The sequence below is a fragment of the Phalangium opilio genome, unplaced genomic scaffold (genome assembly GCF_054372755.1).
Source record: "Phalangium opilio isolate 3A_F unplaced genomic scaffold, DU_Popi_V2 ptg000089l_1, whole genome shotgun sequence".
Classification (NCBI taxonomy): Eukaryota; Metazoa; Arthropoda; class Arachnida; order Opiliones; family Phalangiidae; genus Phalangium; species Phalangium opilio.
In genome coordinates, this window is record NW_028324194.1 from 8715163 (window position 1) to 8740893 (window position 25731).

Consider the following 25731-nt stretch of genomic DNA (forward strand, 5'->3'; position numbering starts at 1 on the left):
GATATTTAGCACAAATTACCCCAGACAATATCTCCTAAGAGGTCTTGAGGACTAAATACCCCGATCAAGGTTCTTCCAAGAGGTCTTGAGGACTAATACCCCGATCAATGTCTTTCCAAGAGGTGTTGAAGACTAATTACCCAAAACATTGTCCTTCCAGAAGGTCTTGAGGACTAAATACCCCAAATAATGTCCTTCCAGAATGTCTCGAGGACTAAATATCCCTAACAGTGTCCTTCCAGAAGGTCTTAAGGACTAAATACCCAAAACAGTGTCCTTCCAGAAGGTCTTAAGGACTAAATATCCCTAACAATGTCCTTCCAGAAGGTCTTAAGGACTAAATATCCCTAACAATGTCCTTCCAGAAGGTCTTAAGGACTAAATACCCCGATCAATGTCCTTCCAATAGGTCTTGAGGAATAAATACCCCGAACAATGTCTTTCCAATTGGTCTTGAGGACTAATACCCCAAACATTGTCCTTCCAAGAGGTGTTGAGGACTAAATACCCAAAACAATGTACTTCTAAAAGGTCTTAAGGACTAAATACCCCAAATAATGTCGTTCCAAAAGGTCTTGAGGACTACATACCCCAAAGAATGTCCTTCCAAAAGACAAAATATGCCGAATCAATATCCCTTCAAGAAGAATTTTGGACAAATACTGAAAATCAAGGAACAAAATCTCCCAAGAATCATTTCGGACCAAATCTTCAAAACTGTAGCCCCCCAATAGGTACTTAGGACCAAATACCAATAAAAATGTCCATTCAAAACGTATCTAGGATGAATACCCCTAAAATCTCCATAAAAGAGGTATTTAGGGATCAAATACCCCTAATATTGTCCCTCCAAGAGGTCACAAATATAAATTAAACAAAAACGGAGTTAATTCTAAACTATTTTTATTTAAAAACGATTAACAAATTGTGGTGGGGGGGGGGCTGGAAATGTACAGGTTTCGTTTTGTACAAAAATTTCAAATTGTACAAAAAAATCTTGTAAAATCTACAAAGAGGTTTCGTTGAAAAAGACTCATTTAAAATGACCACATTTGTGACAATCGCGAACCTCATTCGATCAATCGACATTCGCTTATATAAAATACTTCAAAATTTAATTTACTATAATTATTTATAAAAATTAGAACCTTTTAAACCGAGAAACAATGCATTTATTAATACTTATTAGAGTTGGCATTGTACGATTAGTAATGGAAGTGACGTCACGCACAATGTGATCAAATCTTCCCAATATCCTATTTGACCGTCTTCTTCTTAACTTCTATTTTAAAATTTTCTTCCGTCATTTTTTTCTTTTTTTTTTCAAGCAAATCCAATATTTTCTTATAATTCTATTTTTTATCCTATATTTCCTATAATTTTAAATTCCTTATTCTATTTCTCTATTTTTCCTTTCTTTTTTTTTCAAATAATTATTTTCCTATCTATTTCAATAATTTCCGTTTTTTTTCTCTTTTTTCAACATTTCCTATAATTTTTCAACTTTCTATCGTATATTTCCCATAATTTTTCAACTTTTTATCTTACATTTCCTATAATTTTTCAACATTTTATCTTATTTTTCCTATAATTTTTCAACATTTTATCTTATTTTATCCTATAATTTTTCAACATTTTATCTTATTTTATCCTATAATTTTTCAACATTTTATCTTATTTTTCCTATAATTTTTCAACATTTTATCTTATTTTATCCTATAATTTTTCAACATTTTATCTTATTTTTCCTATAATTTTTCAACATTTTATCTTATTTTTCCTATAATTTTTCAACATTTTATCTTATTTTTCCTATAATTTTTCAACATTTTTATCTTATTTTCCCTATAATTTTTCAACATTTTATCTTATTTTTCCTATAATTTTTCAACATTTTATCTTATTTTTCCAATACTCTTTCAACATTTTATCTTATTTTTCCTATAATTTTTAAACTTTTAATCTTATTTTTCCTATAATTTTTAAACTTTTTATCATATATTTCCTATAATTTAAAATACCCAATTTTCTCCTTTTCTCCAATTAATTCTCATTGTTTTCCTATCTATTCCAATTAATTCCCAATTTTTTTCCAACATTTCCTATAATTTTCTACATTTTATCTTATTTTCCTATAATTTTTCTATTTTTTTATCCTATATTTAACTTATTTTAAATATTTAATCCAATTTTATACAATAATTTCGTATTTCTTCTAAGTCAAATTAAATTTTTTTCTGGAATTTTTCAAATAAATCTAATATTTTATTATAATTTTTCTACTTTTTATCCTATATTTTGTATAATTTAAAACCTTTAATCCTTTTTTCTTCAATAATTCCATTTTTTTAAACCTATAATTTCAGATTATTTCCCTATCTGGGCACTTACGATCACATTTCCACTTGTCAAATTTTTATCACAAACAATTGGTGTAAATTTAAAATTAGTCTATAAATATTTGGAAGATATTGTTCATAAACAACCGATTTCTCAAAGCCATTCCGTTATCCCGAACTATAGAAGCGAGGTAAGAACGAGGGGGAAACCACAAGTTTTCAGACTTCTAATTTCTGCCCTTCTAATTCTCACACACTTTCTTCAAAGGGACTTCAAGAGAGTTCCAAAGGAACTTCTTTCGTGACTTTGAAAAATGTGTAGACCTCATTTCACAAATGGTTACCCCCTCGGCTAATAATTTCATTAACTGAACTTTGTAAAAACTGCAAAACTAAATTTTGAAACCGTCAGGGTCATGTGACAATCGAAACTTTAACACAGATCGCTACTTAAGCAACGTGGTTTCCTGCAAAGTTTATGAATTTGGCTTCAAGTTAATCGTGACGTATCACTTCGAGTCAAGAAATCACGTGATTAATATCTGAATTAAATTGCGTTAAATTTGCATAGTACATTGTTGCGCGTAGAGAGCCTTTGAGAAAGAATCGCCCAAAGATTGGCGTGGTGGGAAAGTTTAGTTGACTAAAGAGCTAGACGAAAGATTTTTATACCGGTATCAAAAATAACATTATCATTATCATTATGTTTATATAATTAATTTCAGTCTTTGTAAAAGTACAACTGGCTTTGACGCAAAGGCTTAGAGCACCACGTGACATTTGGAAAATGTCTATTATTCTCGTTTACCATGATTTGCCCATTATAACGGAAAACGAGCACGGTCAGTTAGTTTTCTAGTTTAAGGCACTTTCAAAAGTTCAAAGGCGTTTCAGTTCTTTCAGTTGCAAGTCCTAAGAACCGCCTACAGTCTTTCAACAAATTTGCGCAGTTTCAAGATTCAAAGTGTTAGTTCGGTTGTTAAAACTGTTGTAAAGCGAGGTCTACCAATTGTTGATTCCATACAATGACTTCATTTCAATCTCGTTGTTGCACCATGACGTGAAATTGTCACGAGGAATTTTGTAAAACTCGTGAAATTTTGTTAAATCTCGTGGGGTTTGTTAAATTTTTGTTCTCTTTTTTGGCTAATTTCGTGAAATTGCGTTGCATCATGACGCGAATTTTTATTTTTAATCTCGTGAAATTGTAAAGAATCTCGTAATAATGTGAATTTTCCTGGTGGTAACATTTGATGGTGTTTTCCAAAAGAACCAGTTAGGTTTCCCTCCGTTTTATAAAACCGACTATCGTTGTCGAGTCCGTTTTAATTTTCAGTCTTATCTATTATCATTGGTCGTTGGAATTGCAAAGTTCAATTGACTAAGAAGCGTCTGACTTCGATGTTGAAATACGAACTGTCTACGTCATTAATGACGTAGACTGTACAAATTGTTACGGTTAAAAAAGGTTGGTGGCTCTAAAGCACCGAATAAATAGGTTTTGGTTCGTCTCATTCCAATAATAATAATGCCAAAGCTAAGGCGACTAGAATGGCGGACGCTTTCACACCGAAATTGGCGCTGTTATGTCCCGGGTTGTGTTGTACGACGGGTTTGGGGTCCAATGGGCTGTCTTCGTCGTTACTGGCGGTGTCTTTGAAGTCATCACCGTCCACGTCCAATCGGTCATCGTCTTCATTGTCGCTGGTTCTCGGTCGGCCAATCGCCGATTCCGTCGAACCTTCGTTGGTGGCGCCGATGTTGACCACGGGTCGGTATCCTTCCTCCAGACCGCTCTTACCGGCCGACATGGACTTGCAGTCGAACCACCAGACTGCCGTTGAACGAGGGTAAGGGTTCGTCGATGTCTTTTCAACCTGGAACCAATAAATGAAGGCAATGTTATAGGGCGAAAATTATGCCGGGATAAAGCCCTGTTCACATTATGGACCGTTTGAAAGCGTTTTGGACCTTTTGGAAAGGCCTAACCACGTGTAAAAGCGACTTAAGAATTTTTCATATTTGACCAAAACGTAGCAACTGCAAACTCTTCAAAGGGATAATGCAACGGCCAGACCACTATCCGTTCTAATAATACCCCAACTCTTTAGGCTAAACAAGTGAAAGACCTTCTAGCTCATTTTCTTGTTTCATTTGACTTAGTTTGTCTGTATGTCCATTACATATTCCCTCTAAGCGCGCCTTAAGCAGCCATATCACTAGCGAATTCAATTGACTTAAAGGAGGTTCTGTTTTGACTTACCATAAACTCGTTGTCATTGAATCTGTAGTAATTCTTTCCCTTGAAGAAGTAAGTCCTTCCGTTTTCCCATTGAAAGGCGGCGTCCAAGTTGTTGGGCAATCCTTCCCAACCGGAAATGGGTTTGGGGTACTTGTCGCTAACGGGGTTGTCCGATCGACTGTCGAATCTCCAGTATTTGTCGCCCTTGAAGAAGTACGTCTTGCCGTTTCCGCTCCATAACAAAGCCGCGTCGATATTGTTAGGAATGCCCTTGAAACCGACGGTGATGTCCTTGGGATATCCAACATCTCCTCGCATATTCGTGTATCTCCAGTACTTGTCGCCCTAAGTAACCAGATGGTTAGAGTTAAGACAAGGAGGGGAAGGGCTGGTAAGCCAAATACAGCCAATAATAGCCACGCCATAAGCCATTACCAACTGTTCTTTCATTTACCTTGAAAAAGAAAGTTTTGCCGTCGGACCAAGTTAAAGCGGCGTCAATGTTCGATGGTAAATTTCCCCAATCTTCTTTGATGGAACGAGGGTAACCGTCCGCGATACCGTCGGTCATGATACGCCAGTAATAGTTTCCTAAAAGGAAAGGAGAACATTGCGTTAAATAACAATTAGAGGAATACATCTCCCAACCCAAGCCTTACCTAAGCCTAGTTTAGCCCAACCCAAGGCTAACGTAAGTCATGCTTAACCCAACCCAAACCTAACCTAATCCTAGCCTAATCCGACCCAAACCTAAGCTAAGCTAAGCTGAGCTTAACCCAAACCTAACTTAAGCTAAGTCTAGCTTAACCCAACCCAAGCCTAACCTAAGCTGAGCTTAACTCAACCCAAGCCTAACCTAAGCCGAGCTAAACCCAACCCAAGCCTCACCTAAGCCGAGCTAAACCCAACCTAAGCCTAACATAAGTCATGCTAAACCCAACCCAAGCCTAACCAAAGCCTAGCTTAACCCAACCCAAGTCTAGGTTAACCCATTCCAAGCCTAATCTAAGCCCAGCTTAACCCAACCTCAGACTAACTCAGTATGAAAATTATGGGGTAAATTATTTCCTAGTGACCTTGATATACCGGAGTAAATACAAATCGCTCCCCAGTTCACCCAAGTTCTGAGAAATTAGGAATGACTTTGATATACTACTATCCTAACAATTCCCTTGCTCGTGGTTTTTATATCATTCGAAGTCGAGTTTTGCCAATCTTACCTTTGAAAACGTATGTGTTTCCGTCGCCGGTTCTAGTGACCGCATCAATTTCGGGGGATTGGCACAAGTCTGGGGCGTCACCGGTGTCCGTGGTGGGACGTCTTCTGGGCGTCAATCCACCGCCGGGTTTCTCGTCTTCCGTAGTCGGTTTACTGGCTTTCGACCTAGAACCTGCAAAATGCAAACGTCATTAGCGTCTTAAAAACTTAAGCACCCCTGAGTAATTTAACCGTGACTACTTTTAACTTTACCACACTCAATGGACAATTACTTTAAACGGGGCGTGTCTTTTTTAAAAGCGTGATGACGTAATGAAATGAAAATAACCAAATTTTATACGAAAATATATGTAAGATCAGTCATCTTTTAATTATTGGCTTTGAGAGCAGTATTTTTAATGGGAGTGATATTGAATGTTTTATTTGAAGCGTATTGCGATGAGTTTTGTCTCTTTTATTACTACTCCATGGTGGAAGTCACCTAGCGCTCAGCCAGTCTATTAAAAGCTTGGAGGAAAGAGGTGATATGGAGTGGTATTGAAGATTGGCGAGGGCTGCTGACACGACCCTACCGAAGCTCTGAGGATTCGTCACCATTTCGCCTCTTTCCTCCAAGTTCATAACCTCCGAAAAAAGGCAGTAGAACAACAACGAAGTTTTGTCTTTCACCGTAGGACAAGCTTCAAAAGATTCTATGACAATCGCGGCATTTGCGGTGCAGTTTTCGGTGCAGAACGACAAGACTTAATTGTTCTCTCGCTACAAAGGAATGATTCTTAGTGCTTACCATAGAGAGCTTGAATTCCGGAGATGTCGTCTTCGTCCAGTTTGAAGTTTGGGTCGTATCCCATGTAGAAAGGAGCCATCAACGATGTCTTGACGTCCGAGTGAGACAATCCCAATGAGTGACCAATTTCGTGAGCAGCAACCATAAACAGGTTAGTTCCTAAACACATTTCGAAAAATTAAGGCTTAGTTAAATTAATATGTGTAAATAAGTCCTGATTGACCGACCAACTGATATTCATTGACAAACCCAAACCCAATGAGCTGAACCCTAGTTTTGTTTGGACGTTAATTTACATACGTCTTCGGCTTATTGTTAACTTAAATCGAGTAATAATAATTAAGTATTACCTCTGTAAGAGTTGATGCTCCATTTTTCTTCGTCGTCGAAATGAACGTCTCCGCCATATTGGGGGAAAAAGGCGTGGGCGAGTGTGTGACTTGGTCCATCGAATGGATCGCCGTCTCCATGTTCCCCCGATTCGAATCGGATGTCGATGTGAACGCGACCCGTCTTCTTGGCCACGAAATTTAGCGGCGTTTGGTCGCTCCAAACCTATATGGAAGACAATTGTTTAATATCTATACCCAAGATGAAGTCAAGTTGTCAGCGTACCTTGAATGCTCGAGCTATTTCTTTGTCAACCTTGACTGTTTCCTTGATACGGCTCGGGTACTTGCTAATTTTGTATGTCAACTCCGTTACTCTCCATTTGCTACCTGTTCCAAAAAAAGAACCAAAATTAACGATAATTAGAAAAATTAGCTTCAAAATCTTCGCCACCCATACGCTTAGACCTCAGAATGGAATTGGCCAATTCTAAAAGTCCGGTAGACCGATCTAGATAAGGACCCACATGCCCACACCCTACCGTAATGTTAATGAAAAAATTCGCAGATTTTAGGCTTAGCGTCCCATAGAAAAAGCATTATTTTTTGGGTGTTCCTGTACATCGAATTACTAAGTAACTTCAGCGAAGTTAAGGTTCGAAATACTTTTAAATTAACAAGCAGCAATTGACGATACATTTGTGTACCATGCGTTGCCGTTGCAATGAGGACAAACGAACGACAATGAGAAAAGTAATTTTTTTTTTCAAATCTAAACTTGTTAATACGAATAATTATCTTTTTATTTAATCGCAAACTTCGTTGGTTAATTTAATTCTATAAACGGAAACAAAAATAAATGGAGACACGTGATTGCGTGTCCTTGAAAGTCACGTGCCCCTTTATCTCTAGGGTGGTATTTTCGTGGGAATTTAATCGGATAATGATATCAAAATAATCCATTATGTATTCAACTTTAAATTCAAGGAAAATTATAAAATATGTTAATATGTTATTATTTTATATTGAGAAGGAGTTGAAACAATAGAAAAATCCTTGGGAAAGACCACCAATTATCGCTAATTTATTTCTCAGTCTTACATTAAACAATGAACTAATTAAAAATACCACACCCGACGGTCAAGTGCAACCTCCAACTGACAAATGCTAAGCTAATTACAGATTTGTCCCCAAAGAAGTGAAATAGGTAGGCAACCATTTTATAATTGTTTTCGGGTGGATAAAATTACACAGTTCATTAACGAAACTAAATTTTTAGAAATTTTTACCATTAATTTAATATAAATTATGATAGAAGTTTCAAAGGTTGTGAGAAACCGCTGGCTACCATAAAAGCACGTGCTTCCAACAGGAAATGTCACGTGACATCAGGTTATAATGGTTGATAGAACTTGTTTTATTTAGTGTTAGGCTTAGCACGTCAGCTCTTGAAAATTTATATATTCAAACCCGAGCTTTTTTGAATTTTTTTGGGGGCCTAAATGCTTTCGATGTTCTGCATCGTTTTCGAACTAGGAGTAATGCTACCATTTACACCAAGAGGCCAGGCTATTTGCCGGACAAAGTGCATCACTAAGTAGCCTGACTTCCTGTTGTAAATGGTATCAATCCTCATATGTATTAAAATTATAATTTTCTGCAACCTTTCCATTTCAAATCCTTATTTTTTCTGTTGATTATTCTATGTATATTTACTCAGTAATGCAACAATATGTAACAGCGACTGATGCTCGTCAAAGATTTGACATTGAATTTTATTCGGGAATCGGTGTTTGTTTGACATAATTCGTTGTTCAAGAACAGGGTCAAGTTTAATGGTTAATTTGATAAGGGCGAAAGCCGGGCTACCGTAATTGGAGCGACCTTATAACGGAGAAAACTAAATGAATGGCACCCACAGCGCTTCTGGTATTCCCATTGTTATACTGCATTGTGCTCGATCAAATTGTGTACGCGCCTTCCGCTTTGACCCTGAATTTAATCGGGGTGCCCTTTTTCTGTTCAAACTTCCTTTTAAATATTTGCTCTTTTCATTTTTCATAACAATACTCGCGAGTCAACCAATCTCTATCATTCAATGTCGTTTAAAAAATTTAATCATCTGAAAAACTAATTCTAACCATTGAAGTAGAGTCTAAATGATATCTTTGCTAACAATGAGTTTAAAATGGTTGCCTAATATAAGCTGTGATTATCCTTTAAAATCATGGATTGGTATTTAAATTTTAAAATCAATTCTTATTTGATTTTAAAAGCCTTTATAATTCAATAAATTCACCGATAAACTTCCTCGGCACTAGACGTGTTTTCAACCCGTTCAGAATGATCATAAGTTTATAAGATATGTTCCTTCCATAAGTATGAAACTTCCTATACAAGTTCGTAATGCTATTGAGAGACTTACAGCTCGAGGTAGTTCGAGGGAGAACGACGGAAGCGAGAATTGAAGTCCTACACTCTGTGGTTAATTTTGCACGACTTCCATCTTCTCCTATTTGGTCTGTACTAAGCCTTTGACAGCAGCGCCTCACCAGGCGTCGCTTTACCTCGAATCATGACAAGCTCCAGTTTGTAACCAGTGACAAACTTATGGCCAACATATCTTATGAACTTATGGAAAGATCAATGCGTAATGTTTTAACCCTTGACCGTAGAAATTATTCGCAAGAAAATGCAGTTATTTCAAAATGGTGGAATTTCATCATCACCTGGTTCTATGACGCTTGAAAAGATGTAATTTACTAGCTACGTTCTTCCTTTTAGAACTAGTGTTCTTAAACCCGAATAACTCCGCAATTAAACTATACTGAACTGCCAAATAACTCTGATTCGAAGTGACATTTTATCGCAAAAGAACCATTAGTTCTTATTTTGTACACGCGTCACCTACAATTTTAAATCTCTTCAAATTGCGTATTAATTTTTTAGAACAAGACAATCTCTTTGTACGCGTCTAGTTTGTCGTTTCAATGCCACGCCAACCGAAACATTTTATTTGAAGTGTAAACAATGAAATTTCTTAGATTTTATTGGTAAACAGACACTCCATTGATCATAATTTACATTTAATTTTCTTTTAATCCGTCATAATTCATCAGGAAGTAATTAAGATTTGAGTAATTCGTTTAAAGCAGCCGTCAATCACTTTACACTCAACCTATGCATGAGGAAAACTTCATCAAATTTCAAAGAGAAATCAAGAGTTGTTAATAATTTTCAGACTGGCTTATAATTCTATTGCGTAAAAGTTGCCTCTAATACAAAGCTAGCTTGGCTTCCATTTTTCTCATCAATTTGCAAATAAAATACTACTGGACAAAGGTTGTTACGCTAGTAAAGCTTTGGTACCATTGTTGCAACAATTTGCGATGGAAAACTTGCATCGCAACAAATCATGCAATATTTGGCATTTACCTCCCATTTTTGAAAGAATTTTGCAACGCAACATTAACTTTGCGACTAAAGTACGTTTCTTGCCTCATCTCGCCTAAATCAAGCTTTGCAACAATTTTGCAATAAAACCCTCTCTTTGCAACTGAAATATATGAGTTTTTTCTTCGAATCTTTCAAATTCATCGTAGACGCGATCATTTGAGTTAATTGCTTTATCTCGTGGTAATTAAGTGAATTTTCAAGGCCTCGAAAGGCAAATTAGCTGGCGTGTTTTCAGACGTCTTTCAATACAATAATGGAAGCGTGCCATTTCAGGCAAATAATTAAAATATTAAGTCGTGCTAGCTTGATGAGTTATTGTCCTCCGCCATTAACCTTGACTATAGCGCCACGAATGCAGTAATGGCAGTTAACCGCCTTTCACTACCTTGAACTCTATGGCTAAATAGCATGGGATACCTATACTGTGTATGAATTAAAGGCCGAGTTCCAACATAAAGGGGTTCTAACGAACTGAAAACCGAGCATTGAGACAGACAGCGTATTCCATTTAACTGCTCCAAGATCGCTGCCGATTTGCTCCGATGGGCCTTATAGACGACTTTTCTGCTACACAGTGGCTAAGCTTGCTAAAGGCTAGTTAAGCCAAAGGCAGGAACCAATGGGAACTAGTGAATTAGGTCTGATTGGTTCCTGCCTTTGTCAAGGTAAAATTCGTGTCCAGAAGGTTAGCCAGAATGCTAGGGGTGATCATGGAGCCGCGCTTTCCTTTAACCTGACAGATTGGTACGGAAATTAAACCTCAAATAAATGTAATTTAACGGAAATCTAGAGTCATAATTGAAATACGCTATTAGTGTCGATGAGATGCTCGGTTTTCAGTTAGTCAGGGCCAATTTGGTTGTATGTAACTCGACCTTTAAATTGTATCTCATTTTGAAAGTAAATATTACAGAGAAAAAACGTTAGAGCTAGGACTTCATTAAGGTCTTAATTGCTTGGGAGGGAGATGAATTCTCGAGTGTCGAGAAAAAGAAGTGAATTCGTTAATTACCTTGAAGCGCGTATCGCTTTCTTCTTCGTGCGGAGTCTCCGTGTCCGACTTTGTCCCTGACGCCGCAACGAGGAGTGTTCATCATCTTCACCGTGTCGTCGTCCAAAGAACCTATTGTCAACACACAAATAATAATTATAATATGCTTTTCAAATGACTTTCCAAATAATTTCCGAATCGATTAGGCCTGCGAAGTTTTCTAAGAAATTTTCATAATTTTGACGCCCTTACATGCAGACAATACAAATAACTATTAGCATAAGGAAAGTAGAGATTTAACGCCTTTTCAACACGTCAATAAAGAGTGTTTTTCTACCTCTAATGGCAAAAGAATCTGTCGTCTGCTAGAAAGAGTCAACCCTTTCCGAGAAATAAAAACACTTTTTCCAGACGGAAACAAGGTATCTAACGCCTTTGTGGCTTTGTCCTGTGTACGACCAAAATATGGTTGTATATAATATGACCTGTGTTAGAGACAGTGACCTCTGAATTATTTGTAGGCCAATATTAGACTTAATTATGTACCATTGCCATTTTCTCGACACAGCGTTATCAAATCTCTAGACACGTTATGTGTCGCGTCAAACCCTTTTTGAAACGCTGATTTATGTGATCTTTCGCTCAGTGAAAGACCACTTGAAACCTCCGAAAAATGTATCTTATCAAAACTGGAACTTGAAATTTTGTAAACTTATAACATAGGCCTCGTTTATCCCGCCATCTATTTGCATTGTCTGTTCTTAGCTATAACTCAGGGGTTTGTGTAGAAGAGCGTGTCCTTACCCGTGACATTAATGCCGGCGAACCTCTGGAAGTCTTTGACGGCGTCGAGCATGGCTTCTTCGCTGATCATGGACTCCGAGAAACCCTTGCTTTCGTTCATGTAACCAAATCTTTGCAAATACATCTGCGAAAGAAAACCAATTAGCTCGTTAATATCACATCATTCAAACTGTCGCGTTGTACATTTAAAGTTGCACAAACCTACAACATTAAGTGTTCTATTTATTAATTTCTAAATTTGTTTGACAGAACTGCAAGTGTTTTTAGTCCCATTCTTGAACCCCTCTTAATATTAATTATATTTATAGTTAACCCTTAATTAAGTATCATTGCATTGAAATTGAAAGTTGTGATAAAATAATTTTTAAAAAAGAAAAAAAAAATATTTCAGAAATTAATAACGGCCTCCTCTTTCAGTGTCCCTTTGGAGACAAAGGAAGAACGAGTACTACTACATCTACCACAACGACTACAACCACAGACCAGTGCAAACTAAGATGCGCCTAAAAAAAACATGGCTTCGACTAATTTTTGCAGGTATTGTACATCTTGTATTAAAATACAGTTTGAAACTGGTTCCCCATTATGACAAATGTTTGTAGTTACGTTCACAGACTAAGTTGATTACTAATTACTAGTTCTTCGTAATTATACACAAAATGAAGTCCTGGGGCGTGTTTTCATAATATATTACGAAGTCATAAAAATTTAGATGGCATTCAAGCTCGAATACCTCATATCTTATAATCATGGAGACATTATAATATGTGTTGCCTTCCAATTAAGACCTCAATTAAATCCGAACCTGTTTCAATTAGCCCCTCCCTCTCGTAATAATTGGTTATACTCATATTATTACGAGAACAATTTAAACAATGACAAATTGGTTGCGGTCGTTAACGATATTTAATTTTGCAAACTTAATACAATGCTAACAAGGATTTTATAAATTCACCCCTAGCGAGGGGCTATTCACTCCCTGCAGTTCAACAAATCTTAAAGATTTTTAGATGTTTTTAAAAATGAAGTGGGTATTATCCTTGAATATGATTGTAAGGTTTAATTATTGGAGAAAATTTAAAGGCAAGTCTTGGAAGGCCTGTTTCCGTTAATTGCCGCCTTGTTAATTCTCGCTACATTGTTTTGCGGATAAACACCGTCCCCTTTAATTACTTCTCAAATAAAAAATGGCTCAAGCTCAATATTTTTTCACCTTGAAAGAACTTTTTACTTTTCAAGGTGGTCTTTACCGCGAGAGAAAATCAACAGATATTGGAACGAATTTTAACGGAGAAAATGTTAAGGTGATGAATTGAAAGTTATATCTTTTGTCAAAAAGAATTATAAAATGGCTAATTCGAATTTTAGGAAACTATGAAGCCTGGGTTTTTGCGTTTTTGCTGATCCAAGATGCCTCTAATTTTATTTTTAAAATTAATGTTCTTTTGAAAACATTATCATGGTTGGCCTTGAGCAGAATTTGGGAAAATTTGTGTAGGAAAGAATAATCGAATCGCACAAATAGTTGGCTATGCTCAATTTACTTAGAATTCATCATCTGGATGCGATGTCCCCCTGGGAAGATAAAGCTAGGTAGGGAAGTTTGGTGCAATGTTATAACAGCGATTGCCCTAAAATCTTCAGTCGTCGGCGCCGATCAGTGCCGGATCAACACCCTCGAGGGCCCCTAGGCACTAGACGTTCGGGGGACCACTGCGATATGACAGCTGAGAGCTTAAGGCTGACCATCAGGGGGACCCCTTGGCTCCGGGGCCCATAGGCACGTGGTTAGTGCCGAGTGGATAATCCGGCACTGGCGGCGACGTACTAGCGCTCAGATTTCTAACGCATCTTGCTGAGCCAGACAATAAATCTGTCTCTGGCGTTGCACTCCAATTATGCGCAGTTAAAACCACGGAGCACCGTGTTAAAACTAACACTGAAAAATAGACACGTGACCTGTTAAGTTTCGCGATGAGTGACGTAACTCCCCTGACTTTATTTTCCTCGTGTCCCCTTGGGCTGAAGTATTTGTTTTAAAAACAGCCTGAGTACTTGTTCATCTGCTTCGAAGTCTATTCAAATTAAAGGGGGAAGCAATTGAAAAGTTTTAAATGTTCTTGTCTGTCTCTCGAGTAATATTTAAAAGGAGAAATTGATGTTGGTAATAAGACAAACGTGGAATTAGGTTCGGCTCGGGGAAAACCCTAAATTGCTTTTCTTGCCAACAATAAGATGTCTTTTTATTTCTATTCAACTGAAAAACCAAGGTTGCGATCGTCTTATTCATAAATTTATTAAAAAAAACTCGTGTGGAATTATTTTTAAATTAAATTGCGAATTGATTCTCGTTTTTAAGGTGTTGACTCGAGAATCAGTGAAATTTCTTAGAAATCTATATTTCTAAGAGAGTGCCCGAGGATATCTTTGGAAAAACCGAGCTAGTGGCGTCTGCTAGGCTGAACCTCTTACCCCTCCCTAACCTACCCTTACCTCTCTCACCGTGGAAGAATTCAACCAATCACGTTGGGGTAAGAGGTTCGGGCTAGCAGACGCCCTCCAAACTAATAGCGGCGGGGGGCGCAATAGTTCTTGATTGTTTTAAGACTAATTAAATGCAAATAATTATTTTGTAATAATAAATCATTTATTTTTCATATTTATCGCTTTATATTTAGAAAAAAGCCGTTCTTTTAAGGAGGTGTTAAATCTAAATGCGTTTCCACTTTGAAGAATCATATCTATCGAGGTCAAACTATGAAAGTAATTAAATTCAATACGGTAATTAAAACCTAATAAGACTTCTTCGTGGCATGGGGCCAACGCTCGTTATTATAATGAAGATGATTTTTATTTTTGGCGTCTGACCAATATTACTTAAATACTAGTAAAAATTCATTGCTGCGTGTACCACGTGGTCACGCTCAAATAATGTTAACCAAGTACACGTAGTTAACCATCCTCGTATATTCAATTTTATTTCTTATTTCTTTCGAAAGAAGAAGCGCCAAATACGCCCACTATACCGTAACTGCCATCAAATATTAGACTAGTGACAGCCCGTATAAAGTTTCCATGCAATTTAGCATTGCCAAAGGCGAGTTACTTCCGGTAAATGGTAGGCCTACAGTACGCGAAATTCATATTTTTACGAAACTTAAGTCAAGCGTTACAACTTGAGGAGCGGTCTAAGCCTTGGGAAAGTGATAAAGTTAAATTGTACGTTTACCGAAAATTCAAAAAGGTATGAATTTCGTGAAGATTGTAGCTTTTGAAATGAATAGTCTTCAAACACCTCGGATTTTAAGTGATTGAAGTGAAGATTCGGGATATGTATTATAAAACTAGAACCCCCCGAAGCCAGTTGCATGGTTGCGTATGAGATTCTGTTGGAACTATTTTGGTCGCATTCTGGGATAGTAACCTTCCGCGTCTAACTTTGTTCGCAATAATTGTTAGTCATAAACCTTCTACAAACGTGCAAACCTTTGCACTCAACTATAGTCATATCAATCTAACACTATGGAGTTTTTTCTCGCCAATTATCTTAGATATTAAATTTAGGTTTTATTATTTCTAATTTTGTTAATTTTAATAAGAACTGCTACTTCATCAATTAGCTCATTTGGTTAAACCAATTTAGGCGACCCAACTTGCTTTGACTCATCTAGTTGATTCAAATACTTATCTTCCTTACGTGGCGACCTTTTCTCGGGTTAATTAGACGAGTCAAAACAATGAACCACTGCTAAATTTTCTTTCACTAATTAGCTCTATTGGTCATCCAGTTAATGCAATTTACACGACTCAACTAGTTTACTCATGAAAGTTGAGTAAGAAAAGACCATGCAACCTTTTCACCCAGCTACTTGACTCAACTCAAATTTGACTCATCTGTTTGACTCAAGAAGGTCGTATCGTATGATCCATTTGAAGAGGAGTTAATTTTAATTTTCTTTTTATTTATATTTTAGAGAGAATGTATTTATGTATTTATTTTGTTGTTTGAGATGGTGTGTTAATACAATGGAATTTTTACGCAGCTAGATACACAGTCAATTTTCCCTTAAACACATCTATAATAATGACTGGGAATTAACGGAAAAGACAAGAGGAAACAATTTAGTTTGAGAAGCTGTTTTGTCTTTCGAGGGGGAATCCCATTCCCACTCACTCTTACTGTTGAAATTTAGGCCTACGATTCGACCTATAGATGTCGGGACGTCACTTGTTTTCCAGTCATATGATTGGCTTTTTGAAACGCCTATAGTTGCTTTCAATAATACTGCGCCTCCTTTTGTAGCCATGGCAACAGAGATTTGCAAACAGGTTTATATAAAAATGGCTGCCTCCAGTATAGTAAGCAGTAGTGTAGTTCCTACTGTACTAGCTAAGGACGGGGGTGAACCCCCTTGTCATTAAACTCTGTTAAGAACGTCCTACCTAATACGAGGGATAGATTTAATTTTATAAGTAGGAATGGAGAACAGAGTACAATGTGGGCGCGCGTCAAAGTCCCGTACCCCCTTCCCCGGGACGGAGGGGGGGGTGTTAAGAAAGAAGAGGCGATCATAGCGACAGAGGTAAAAAGGAATTACGTATTTTTCGCCGTTTACGTCAGCAACGTCATCAAAACTTAATTTAAAACTGAGCCAATAAGATAATTTAAACTTTTCGTTACGTGTTGGAGGGAGGGGTGAGTCTATACTGGGTGGTCTATTAGTCGGAATAGCTGATGTAAATACTAACCGTAAGTACTCCATTCCTACTTCTAAAATTAAATCTATCCCTGTTAATACTTCATACTTAACCCCTATTTTATTGAATTTGGAAGTGTAAAAAAGGAACAGATAATTCAAGAACACTTTTCTCGACTGTAGTCCTTTAAAACAGTCAGGCGACGTCGGGTAGCTGTAGTTAGTGGTTCCGTTGGGGTATTAAAAAGATAACTCGATTGGTCTTCTTGACGGTGATGTGAATGCCTTTAAATTGTGAGGGAATTAATTTGGCGAAGGCACGCTTCGCTACTGTCTGATGCTTCGTTTGATGCTTAGGGCTTAATTACGTGTTTCCGCTTGAGGGGACGCCCGCCCAAAAGCCGAATTAAAGTGGGTTACGCTAGCTCAACCTTCGTTCCTTCACTTTCACCCTCGAAATAACCACACAAATTTCAAATAAATGGCAGAAGTTGAAACTCGACGCGTTCCGAGTTTTTAGAATATCATCTTCATAGTTGCGAAAGAACGCCTAGCTACTGTCTATCGTTTTGTGGTGCAACTGGAAGATGAACTGCATTGGTCAGATTCAGTGTCCCAAGAGCTTCAGTGTACAAAGTTTGGTCTTCACCAGTACAATAAGAATGACCTATCAGGGATAGAAGGTTGAACCTGATCCCCATAACCTAAACGAATACACCGTCAATGAGGATCACGAGGCGTAGTTAACAACTACTTAAATTAGACTCCCATAATGAACTGCATCTCGGTCGGTTGTTCAATTCTTTCTACCACTTCATTGCCCCTTGAAGACATTTTTCACTCTTTATTAGCTTAGCTTGAATAATGAAAATTCTCGTCATCTATGGATGAAACTAGTTCCTTCCAAGAGTATAACTGAACTGAATTGACCTGAACGTATCTACGAGAGAAAGGAGAGTGCGCACACGCGACTGCGCGTGAGATGTCTGTTCTTTTCTAATTACAAATTCCAGTTCCGTTTGTTGATCAAAGAATACAAAGTAAATAGTTTTAACTTTTCGGAAATAGATGTTGGTTTTGCCATATTTGAGCAGCCGCCAAAATGACGTTGTGTTGGCCTACAATTACACTGAATAGACTTTGTCAAATTAATATTTGAAATATCTAGGTGCAATATAGAAATGCGAATGAACTACTATATAGGGTACGAGCTGCTAATAAAATTGGAAGTTGGGGTCCACAAACCTTACAAATATATCTATCGATAAAACATAGGGTATTATATTTCAATTTCATTGAATCAATATTTGACAAACCGATAGCGAATTCATTCCACAAAAAGTTTGTAAGATATGTTCTACTACCAGAAGTGAGATGAGACTAGAAGTGAAGGGCTCTAGCATTGGTAATAGATCCTGGCATTATTAAACAAATTTGAGGATTTTACGCCGTTTCAATCGCGCCTGCGCTAGAGAGAAATAAATTGGTCGAGTTCCAAAATAATTTCTTATCCCCTTCCCCTCAACCTAATTTTAGGCCGCGGAACACGGACGCGGGTGCTTGAATCTAGTTCGGCCCCCGTCTACCACCGCGAGCGTCTCACGTTTTGGAGGGGAAAGAGTCAGAAACCGCTACTAGAGGGCCAACCGTTGGTGTGTTATCAAGAATATTCACTTTCGCCGAGTGAAGAATTTCGTTAGCTCAGTACTTCTAGTCTCATCTCACTTCTGATAGTTCCTATACTTCGTAATGCTACTGAGAGAATTGCAGCTCGAGAACAACAAGCGAGAATTGAAGTCCTACACTCGGTGGTGGTTAATTTGCATTCCATCTAGTTCTATTTAGTCTGCATTACTAAGCCTTTGACTGCGTCTGAGTCACCTGGCGTCGCTTTACCCTGAATCTATGACCTACCTCACTCACTTCATGACAAGCTCCAGTTTCTAAGTTACCAGTGACAAACTTATCGCCAACATATCTTATTAACTTATTGTTTTAAGTTTTTTAACGACTTCATCGCGTAAAAGAATTAACACTGTAATTAAAATGCTAACGAAAACAGTCATCACGTGTTTAATTGATGTTACGTAAAATCCAACCAGAATTGTTAATGATATTGAATTCCGGAAGCTATAAAACAAGGCGACGATAAGTTCGATGACTCACAAAACCCTATCGCGTCTGACTCAATCACTATAGAACATTTGACGCTTCATACAAACATCCATAGACGACAAATCGTTGCGAATCAATCATCAAAAGCATTTGACCTTCCGATCTAACATATTTTCGAGGGGCTAATCACTCTCAGATTTCCTATAAACCGATTACGGATTAAGCCTGGTTCCCACTTGGCGAAAATAGGGCGAAATTTCAACGCGAAATGATCAGCGCGATAAAATTGAGCGAATTTTTGATATTCGCCGGGAAAAAATCGTATTCGCGGAACTGAGCGACTTGTTCTATTTTTTTAGTCGAGGCGAAAAGGGGAAACAAATTCGCCCTAAAAGCAACCAATCAAAACCCAGATTCAGAATTTTGTAATGCCTCCTTTCTTTTGTCGATCACTTAAGTTTTATTTTAAGCCTACTACTGTTTTATGTTTTAGCACAACACAAATACACAATGGGGGAACATCGGTTACAATATATAAGTGAAAACTACATTGATAGAATCTAAATTAAAGTTCTGATAATTCAATATTTCTTTACCTGAAGAAACTCGTGGTCACCTCTCATTTCCCGAAAGCCATTTTTGAAACGTTAAATTTAAACAAAGGCCATTTTCATTATTTATTTTGTTTAGGTTTTCCATTTTTAATTCGCAAGAAAATAATTAGGCTTAACGTGAAAGAAAATCTCGCGCGCGATCTCTTCAAATTTCGCGCTAAGTGGGAACGCCGGCTCTGGCGAATAAATAATCGTCAAGAAGTTTCAGCCGGCGAATACACATTTCGCGTGTTTTTTTTCGCCAAGTGGGAACCAGGCTTAACGCGTAATAATTTAAGCACTGTCAATTTTTCAGAAGCTTTTTAATTAAAGATTACAAGTAATCTCTTTAATACAGTCAAAGGTACAGCCATGTACACCGAACGTTCTGAGTGGCGGGCCCCTCGCGTATTTGTGGCGTCATTCGTTCGTCACTCGGGGGGGGGGGAGGCCGCGGAAGGTCAAGCGTTTTAAATTTCATCTCTCATTGAGTCATTCATTCTGATATTTTCATATTTTATAGTCAACTCCCTTCAATGTATCTGTATTTTATTTGAGGAACTAGATTACCTTGTCAACTACGTAACGCTAATTTCTATTTTAAATTCACACGCTGTATTTTTTTTGGATAGGAACTCCGGATTCGTAAGTGATTACGAAATAAATTCGGTATTTTGAGTAGAAACACCTAAAGCGGGTTTATTAGTGATTGTAAAGTTGAATATTGTGATATTACGAAATTTTTCAGGAAGGGAACTTTGGTTTGGAAACCGGAAATTTGAGGGTCAAGTGATGTGTGTGTATGTTATTCGTATGAACAATCATAAATGTCTCATTTGGGAACCATAAATATAATTAGTAATAAATTAAAACTCTATAGGAAGTAATTAACTAAAGTTCTAGTAATATTTTCATATCTGTAAGCATAACTTCGTGAGATACGTTCATTCCGTAAGTTTATCACTGGTAACTTAGAAACTGGAGCTTGTCATGAAGTGAGTGAGATAGGTCATAGATTCAGGGTAAAGCGACATACGCCTGGTGAGGCGCTGCTGTCAAAGGGGGCTTAGTAATGCCGACTAAATAGGACTAGATGGAAGTCCTGCAAAATTAACCACCACCGAGTGTAGGACTTCAATTCTCGCTTCCGTCGTTCTCCTTCGAACTACCTCGAGCTGTAAGTCTTTCAGTAGCATTACGAAGTATAGGTAGCGTCATACTTATGGAAAGAACATATCACTTATAAACGTATGCTGTAAGTAGAGGTTTGATTGATAATAAAGTTTCTGATAGAACTAACTCAGAATTTTAAATAATTTAAATTGTAAATTTTCACGTAATTGTGGCGCGTGAACCCGGAGCTGACGTAATACGTCATTGTACCCCGTTTACTTCCGCCCAAAAAGATCAAAATGAAACTGCATTTCTCTTCTCATTTCATTCTCGAATTCTTTAACTGTGTAAAAGTTCAAGAACAAACAACATCGTCGAAGAATTAAGATGAAATAGGTACGCTACGAGTGGTATGAGCAGAGTTAAGTGTCAGTTGGCAAACTGGTTCTAAGGCGTCTCAATGACATGACGTCACCTTTATTTTTCAACTAAATTCTCTCGTAATTACGTCGAAGGTGAAATCTGAGAAATATTCATATTTATATTCCAAACACGATTTATAGACACTACAAACACTTCGTTTCGAAAGATTTATTTAAAATGAACAGTTTTCACCTTTCGAAAATTACTAACAAAAACCTTACGTCAAAGGGAGATTGAATAAATTAAAAAAAACTTTGCCGTTAATACTTTGTCTAAATGAAAGTCCCAAGTGACTGATAATGAACACAAATATTCGACTGAACACAATGGTATAGTATAATTTGCAGTGACAGACACTAACTCTTGGGTACAGTAGGTTCGCACTGTAAGAAAGATTTTACCAATGGCATCATGAAACGTAACCTACACACCTTTTAAGCTAAGAACCAAGTTGATCTTAAGTTTCAACCGATTTAATTAATATTTAGCTTACTAGCTGATATCTATATTCTTTAGACGGGTTTTATGGTCAACTTTTGAAAAGATTGGACAAGTCCTATGACTCCATCTTTCAAAATGGCGACCCGAGCAAGTAACCAAAATATCTTGACCGATCCCTTTGTGGCTTGTTAATTTAATATATCTATTAATCAAAACTCAGTTTTCTAGACTGTACAGCAACGACGAACCCATAATTATAAAATATCGCTTCGAGTTAATCGAATAAAACCGTGGCCATGTTTTCTACGTCACTTGGATTTGATTTTGGATATTATAATATTTACTACGTATGACGACGATTTCTGTTGACTAAGATGAAATTCATTTCATCCTCCCTTTAAAAAGTGAAAGTCATTACTAAGCCTGCCTGGGAGTTGTTACAGAGAATTTTTATTTAGAACGCGATCCAATTTCGGTTTACTCTTACAATGTATCAGACAAGTTGTCTGTTTTTTTAACACAAGTAACCTGATAAGGCTAAGTAAGTCCCTTGTACTTATGTTTGAAATAGGTCTTGTGTTGGACGACTGATAACGCCATGGCCCACTTAATGGGATCGTTTTAATTTAAGCCGTTGTTTTGCTAAACAGAGAAGAGATTCCGGGAATGCGTCTCTGTTTAAGCGCATCCGTCGCTGGAATCCCAACACAGTCAAGATAAACAAACAAATAACGTCTCCTTGAAAATGACGAACAAACGTGGATTACCCCGCCACCCATTCTTAGTATCATCTTAAGGTTATAAGTGGTATGTTCCATAAGTATGACACTTCCTATACTTCGTAATTCTATGAGCTTACAGCTCGAGCTAGTTCGAGAACGACAAGCGAGAATTGACTACACTCGGTAGTGGTTAATTTTGCAGGACTTCCATCTAATCCTATTTAGTCTGCATTACTAGGCCCAAATTTGACAGCAGCGCCTCACCAGGCGTCGCTTTACCCTGAATCTATGACCTACCTCAATCACAACATTACAAACTATCAGTAACCAGCGACAAACTTATGAACTTGTGATATTACGGCAATAGAGAGCTTTCAGTTGGGGGATGAGCTGAGTCTCGTGACATAATTTACGCTGCCATATTGGTTGTGGGTTTAAACTGCGGGAATGAAGATGGGACCACCAACAATATGGCTACCAGAACAGCTGCGGTAAGACTTGGGATGGTGTGACGTACAACTATCCCATCTGAAAGCTCTCTATGACAAGAGTCATACTAATTGTTTTTACGTTATTTATATAATAACTTGGTAAAATTATATTTCCCTGCGAATCTCGTTTCTCCGTACATTAGGAATAAATTGCTGTTTCATTTAGAGGCTCTGAATGAGATACTCCGATTTATGCGTAAATGTCGTCACTATTAGGTAGTTCAATTACGACACTTCGTGATAAACACTTCGTCATTCATTTCCAAAAAGCGAAACCGAGAAAACTATAACCTATCACCTTTTAGACGAAGAAGTCTTCAAAATACTAAATATTTAGTTTAGTTTGGTTAGGTTTTCTCTGACGAGGGACCTATCACTAAGCGTACGGTGGACCACTTCAGCACTATACTAAAGCGATTACGCGTAATGTGAGAGTGATTAGCCTCTCGCAAATTGCAATCTATATCTATATAAATGTACTAAAGAAGATTTTTCCAATCCACCGCCATCTTTTTAAATGGCGCCCAGAAATTTAAAAACCCTTCTTTATGGAATAATGTCTGCGTGGAAAGTAATCACAAAAATGCGTATCCCTAGGGGCTGACGGGCAACGCCGAGTGCCTTCGCTCCTAGGGTGCTACAAAAATATTAGTCATCGGTAAAGTCTAACCATTCTTTGTATCATTTAGATGGAAGTTCTTATAACACGCGAGCGACGCCTAAGGGTAACAGCTAGTCAGGTCCTATCTATTAATTGACAATTGTTTAGAACCACGGCATAGACACATATTTTGTTGTTGTTGTTTACTTTACTTTTGATATTGAAATGGTTTCTTATTTAAAGTTAAGGGTATGTATGGAGGTTACGGTGTCTGGGTGTATGGTTAGCCTGCGTTGTTTTTACGCGTAATTTAAGCGAGCGCGCCTCTGCCTTATTTGCGGGAACTTTTGCCGGAAACGCCAAACCCACACCAACCTGTACTTAAACACACAAACTCTCGCTTGTCTCTTTTTCCCGTCTTTTGAGGTCAAACGGATTTAGACAAAAACCAGAAGTTTCCCAAGAAATCAAAATACGCTTTCGCCGAATTCGCCCGCGCCTTAAACTTCAAATCAACATAAAATATAAACATCTGTATACAAGTTCAGTGTTTTTTTAAACAATTTATCTTCGAATATAAACAACGGAAAATTATAAAGGCCATTCAAGGGAGACGAAACTAATTTGACAATTCGGTGTCTGTCTGTCATATTATCCTACGTCACAGATTAAGCAAAAATCAACTCGTTCTCTAAGAAACTACCGACTAAGGCACCCGTTGCTGATCTTGCCGAAATATTAGTTGTTTGTCAGGCTCAGGCTGCCTTTTTAATTAAATTCATTTTCAATTAAATCAAGCTCATGTATAGGGTATAAAAATTCATGAAGCAGTGAATGAAATATTGGCGAAATCGGTTGGCAATTTTCTGGCCTTTATTCCATTCCAGTTCAGTTTAGTTTCCCTTTAAAAAGTGAAACTTTCCTTGACGAATTTCTATCCCTTTTAATTTCATTGGAATTTTTTTTTCTTTTATAATAATTATTTTTTTTTGGTAAACGTAACCTTGAAACGAAATCCATTAGACCTTTTCAATAGAAATCTCGCGCAATTTGGATCCCAAGCTTTATCAAGCCATTGCGCCAATTAAATCATTTTTTAACTTGATAGCTTAGTTAGTTATCAGGAATAAAATCGGCGGAGTCAGCTATTCAGCTGATGGAATGAAATATTTTGATGACTTCGACGGATGAGTGATCCAGCAAATTTTTTTTGTCTGACTAAATACCTTTTCAGACGATCGTACCAACTTTTGACTCAAGTACAGTTGGGTCAAAAATTTGAGCCAGTAAATAAAAATAGATCGGTGATCAATTTATAATTTGGTCGTTCAACTTGTAAAGCTTCTGTTCACACGTCGCAACTAGTTGACTCAACTCAAATGAGTCAAAACTTTGTATCGTCTGAAGAGGCCTTTATCATGAATTATAAGCCCTTTTATGATATTTTAGTACAATATTGTTTAAAATGTGACAGAATGAAGATGACTCCACCATTCATTTTTTCAATTATTTATTCTACTTTAAGCGCATTGCTTAAACCAATTAATTTAATTTCCTCTTCATTATTTAATTATTCTAACACCCTTTTAATACCCAATTAATTTTCAGACTTTTAAAAACTCAAATATTGGTTAGAAGACTTGATTATCATGAATTTGTCTCCGCAGTTTAATGTGTCATATCCGAGCCCATAAGTGCTACTTTAATTGACATTAATTTATTTATTGCCATTTCTATAATTTTTAGATATTTTAAATAGTATTTAAATTTTTTGAGTTTTTTTTTTTTTTAATTTAACCGAAATTTTAAATATTAATTTAAAACAAATTTTAAAGAGACTATTTTAGGTAAATTTCTAATATATTTAATTAAAAATATTAAATATTAATTCTAATTTTAATTAAACTTGAAACAAATTTTATTTAGCTTTAATACTACTAATTCTAATTTTAATTAAACTTAAAACAAATTTTATTTATCGTTAATACTACTTCTAATCTATGTTTAAAAAAACCAAATTTAAGATAAACTCTACGCTCTTAATTTCAATATTAAATATTAACTCCAACTTAAATTTAAATTAAATCTAATTACACTTACCATGGCTTGTATGGAAGATTTGCTATCCGCGCATTGAACATGACTGGACATGAGAGTGACCACTCCAATTAACCCGCCTAAAACCGCGTAGAGTAAGGACGAACCCATTGTCTTTAATTAATACGCACCACCACAATTAAAACAATTTAACAAATACTAAATAACTAATTAATAATAGTAAATCTCTTGGGTATACTGAAACGGTATAAGTTGAACTCGACTCGGACGACGTCGCCGAGCACCGAAAGTTTATAACCGACTGACTGGA

The 25731-nt window shown here is 36.9% G+C and overlaps 1 protein-coding gene across 1 annotated transcript; it reads right to left on the bottom strand.

The window, feature by feature from the left end:
* Window positions 1-1703: 1703 nt before the first annotated feature.
* On the bottom strand, window positions 1704-25731 carry Mmp1 (Matrix metalloproteinase 1). The gene is made up of 10 exons (XM_089850245.1): window positions 25464-25731; window positions 12168-12291; window positions 11385-11495; window positions 7203-7306; window positions 6938-7142; window positions 6588-6746; window positions 5802-5972; window positions 5036-5172; window positions 4603-4926; window positions 1704-4216 (listed from the first exon to the last, which is right to left on the bottom strand). Exons 1-10 carry the CDS (start codon window positions 25569-25571, stop codon window positions 3851-3853), a joined length of 1809 nt encoding a protein of 602 aa, XP_089706371.1. The 5' UTR covers window positions 25572-25731; the 3' UTR covers window positions 1704-3850.